The 4,718-nt window shown below is 40.1% G+C and overlaps 1 protein-coding gene across 1 annotated transcript; it reads left to right on the forward strand.

Moving 5' to 3' along the window:
• The first annotated feature begins 542 nt into the window (after window positions 1–542).
• LOC125054647 lies at window positions 543–4,368 on the forward strand. Its single transcript, XM_047656657.1, has one exon. It carries the CDS (start codon window positions 1,159–1,161, stop codon window positions 4,366–4,368), a length of 3,210 nt encoding a protein of 1,069 aa, XP_047512613.1. The 5' UTR covers window positions 543–1,158.
• Window positions 4,369–4,718: the final 350 nt, after the last annotated feature.

Genomic DNA, 4,718 nt, shown 5'->3' on the forward strand with positions numbered 1-4,718 from the left:
ACATGAATTAATGCGAAAATAATTTATTTATGACCGCTAGAATCAAGCATATTTGTTTCTCGTCCAAGATTTCTTCATTATTTATTAAGAAAACAAATACTCCATAACTTAGATAGTAAAAGGTAAAATTAAAATTAAATGTAAGGTTTTTAAATTCAATGCATACTAAACAAAGAACGATCGGGGGAATCAAATAAGTCTTCGTCGTTTAAAACGAATAATTAGGTATCTTGCAATAGCACCAAATAAATAAATCAGGTTACTGTATCCGTTTCACTATTACTTGTCTATCTAATAGGCAATTTGGTTGCGCCGGATTGTTATTTTTATAATAATTTTTGATTTTTAAATAATGGTTGCTCAATACATATACCCATCCTAATAGTTCCTAGACGCATCTCTCATCACCCACCTATTTTGTCCCAATCCTATGACGGTACTAGTTCCGGAACGGGCTATAGGTGGCGCGCACGTCGATGAGTCTCTAATAAGAATTAATTAGTGACAATTTTGATGACCCGCGTTATGGTTGATTTTTCGCCGCACGCTCGCAACGCTTCCTTTTTCTTTTAAACATTTAATTTTTTATTATAAACTTTAACTATACTTAAATTCAATTAACTTTAACTTGATTAAGTATAATTTGTGAAAGTGATTGTTCATTGGTGTACAACAAAGGAAAGAAGCCACTAGAAGAAGCCACGAGGTTGAAGGTACTGTGCCGACATCCTTTCTTTCTTTTTCCATTGTCCATTATTGAGCAATCATATTAGGTATCAATAAGAAAAAATACAGTCCACTATATAACCACTTCAAATATTTAGCTTATAGGTATAAAGTTTTATTTAGTAACATCCCGCGCCTCCATTAAAAGTTGGTCCAAACGAGCCGAGATATATTTCTTAGCTTATAGTTTTACCTACGCTCCGCTTATTTTCGCTTAGTATAATAATTTAGCTAAGCAATTTTAATGTTATGCTTATAACATTTCGATCATTACTTGCATCGCTTTGTTAAACGTACGCGTGACCTTGGCATAGTTTGTCGGTCACTGCAACATATTTGCACTTCAGTAAACTTTATACCTAATTATTCTTAATTGCTTTTCTATTCTATTATATTGAATAACTATAATTTTACCGCTATTTTAAATTAAAAATGCCGAAGAGTGATAAGCTTTCGGAATCTACAGATCTAGCTATAGATATACAACTCGTATTATTAGAACAAAAACGGAATACAATATTCATTTATTTACAAGAGGTATTTGACCTATCTAAAGATGCGGATTGTGACCCTTTGATGAGGGAAAACTTTCTCGACGCGAGTAGTAATATTGAAACGTTACGCTCAGACTTTATTAAAATCTTAGATGATTATAATAATCGCTTGTTATTTTTAAATCCTAAGGCGACTCCGGAATTTAAAAGTTTAATTGCATTCGAGCGGCTTTACGACTGCGTCACGCGCTTAGTTTCACTGTACAGCTGTAGTACAAATAAAACTGATAAAGATACGACAAGTAAAATTTCAAAACCAACGCATACATACCTAAATACCGCGACTGCACCTATGCAGCCGGTGTGCTCCCTATGTAATACGCGACACGAACATTTGTATACATGCTCAACTTTTCATAACATGACCGCTAACGATCGTTTTAAATTTGTTAAGGCGAATAATCTGTGCGTGAACTGCTTAGGGAAGCACCGATTAACTGCCTGTAACTCTTCTTCACGCTGCCGCCGGTGTAATAATTTACACCACACCATGCTACACTTTGATAATAATAACAGCGCCGCGGCCACGGGCACCACGTCTGGCGACAGTACTTCACGCACTTTACCTGCTGCCACGCTGCGCAATGCCGCTTCCACTGTGCGCCTTGCCACTGCCAGCACTTCGGTTGACAGTAGTACCGCTAATAAAGGGCGAACTTCGGTGATACCCACGCAACCCCATGACGTCACATTGTGTTCCTTATCTAATTGTAATGCTTCCCGCACACCTACTACGGTGTTACTCGCTACCGCACGTGTTGTTGTTTTCGATACGCAAGGTAGGGAACACAACGTGCGCGCTTTATTGGACAGTGCCTCGCAAAGTAATTTCGCCAGTCGCAGCTTATGCCAGCGGTTGGGTTTAGAGACAAACCAGAAACCCTCATGTTCAGTGGTTAAAGGGATTGGAGGCACTACTAAGCCAATTCTAAGTTCGGTTTCGGTGAAATTCTTTTCCCGCTTTGATCTCAGTGTGTGTTTTAGCATGGACTCGCTCGTAGTCGACAAGGTCACGAAGCGCTTGCCTACTGTGTCTGTGGACATTTCGTCGTTGATCAATTTTAATAATTTACCTTTAGCTGACGATACCTACGCTGCCCCTGGAGATATTGATTTGTTGATTGGAGCATCAATCTTTCCTCACCTTCTCTTATCTCGTAAAGTTCAAGGTCAGTCTGATTGTCTCTCACCGCTCGCTTTAGAGACCGTGTTAGGTTATGTTATTGTCGGCTCTGCTCCTGCTCTAGTTGATAATCACGCGTCTGTCTCATATTGTTGTGCTACAGACCCGCTTGACGCTGCTGTACGTAAATTCTGGCAGATAGAAGAAGTAAGCGCCCCGAAACTATTGAGTCCAGATGATAAGGCGTGTGAAGATATCTATAGCAGCACGACTACCCGTGATACGGATGGTCGATACATGGTCGCGCTTCCATTTAAAGGGGATGTATTTTCATTAGGTGATTCGTTTAAGAAATCTAAAAATCGCTTTCTTTGTTTAGAACGTAAAATGCAGGCATCACCTAAATTAAAGGAGGCGTATGATAACGTGATTAGTGAATATTTAAATAAGGGTTATATTTCTCCCGCTCCTCTAGACACTGAAGAAACTCGGAATTTACCCTCATATACAATACCTCACCATGGTATAATAAGAGAAGATAAACTTACTTCTAAATTACGCATCGTCCTGGACGGTAGTTCAAAGTCCAGTTCCCAAATCTCGCTTAATGACATTTTATATAATGGGCAAAATCTGCAAGGAAACTTATTTCATATTATTGTTAATTTTCGCTTATTTCGTATCGCTCTCTCCGCTGACATTCGTCAAATGTTTCTTTGCATTGGAGTTCGGCCATGTGACCGAAGGTTCCAACGCATTCTGTATCGCTTTTCGCCGCAAGAACCCTTGAAGGTTTATGAATTTAACCGCGTTTGTTTCGGACTGAAGTCTAGCCCGTTTCACGCTCTTCGTACCATAAAGCAACTAGTTTTGGATGAAGGTGCTTCTTATCCGCGAGCACAGCAAACAGTCAACACTGGTTTGTATATGGACGATTTTGTCTACAGCATTGACAACGAAGATGAGGCTATTTCCACCGCTGCGGAAGTAATCGCTTTGATGAAAGCCGGACAATTTGATCTTGTTAAATGGACAAGCAATTCACAAAGAGTCTTGGATTCTATTACGCCGTCGCATCGTCTCTCTGCTGTAAAGGAGTTTGATGACTCTGATTCGCATAAGGTACTAGGACTATGCTGGTCACCCGCAACAGATAATTTTAGTCTTAAAATCTGTACAACCGCTGAATCATGTACAAAGCGTACTATTCTGTCGTGTGTCGCTAGGATATGGGACGTCATGGGATTTGTTGCACCAGTGGTCTTATACGCAAAACTTCTCATAAAACAACTTTGGTTGTGTGAATGTGATTGGGATGATATACCACCCGACCACATCATTCAACAGTGGTCCCGTTTTAAGGAGGAACTTCCTCTTCTTGGAAAAATTAAAATTCCACGACATGTTGGCATCGCGTCCGGTGATGTTGTAACCGTTGTGGGCTTCGCGGACGCAAGTGAAAGGGCCTACGGAGGAGTTGTGTACTTTCATGTAAGAGACAGTCAAGGTCTTCGCAAAAACTCATTTAGTCTGATAAGCGCTAAATCTAAAGTGTCACCTCGTAAGGTGGTTTCGCTAGCACGTCTCGAGCTTTGTGCAATATTAGTCTTAAGCAACTTAATTGCTAATGTAATTAATGCTTGTAACAATCGCATTAATATAGATCGTGTTTTCGCATTCTCAGACTCGACTGTAGCTCTTTGTTGGGTGCATTCTTCGCCCCATCGTTGGGATACTTTCGTTGCTAATAGAGTCTCTAAGATTCAGAATGAATTTCCACCGCAAACATTTTATCACATCGCTGGCCATGAAAACCCGCTGATTGTTTATCTCGTGGCCTTAGTCCCGCACAAATCATTGATCATTCGCTTTGGTTCTGCGGTCCTCAATGGATTCTATCAGATCCAAGTTTTTGGCCTGTTACGGATTTTAATCCATCTACTGTGTCTCAGCCTCCAGAAGTAAAGAAGCATGTAACTCTTTTCACTGCTGAAGACTGTGAAAAGGTTGAGAAAAGTTTTTTAATTACGCTTGCAAATCGTTTTTCATCGTGGTCAAAGCTTTTACGCATTGTCGTTTATATCTGTCGTTTTGTTAAATTATTGCCTCGGCGTAGTACTATAATCGCAGCGGATTTAGATTACGCTGAGAATTTAATACTGAGTGACCTTCAACGGTTCCACTTCTTCAACGAAATCGCTAGCTTACGTACAGGCAAGCGATGTACCCCTGCTTTTCAGCGCCTCAAGCCATTCCTTCAGAACAAACTTCTTAGAGTCGGAGGACGGTTGAGTAACGCCGATATAAAATTTGAT

The sequence above is a fragment of the Pieris napi genome, chromosome 12 (genome assembly GCF_905475465.1).
Source record: "Pieris napi chromosome 12, ilPieNapi1.2, whole genome shotgun sequence".
Lineage (NCBI taxonomy): Eukaryota > Metazoa > Arthropoda > Insecta > Lepidoptera > Pieridae > Pieris > Pieris napi.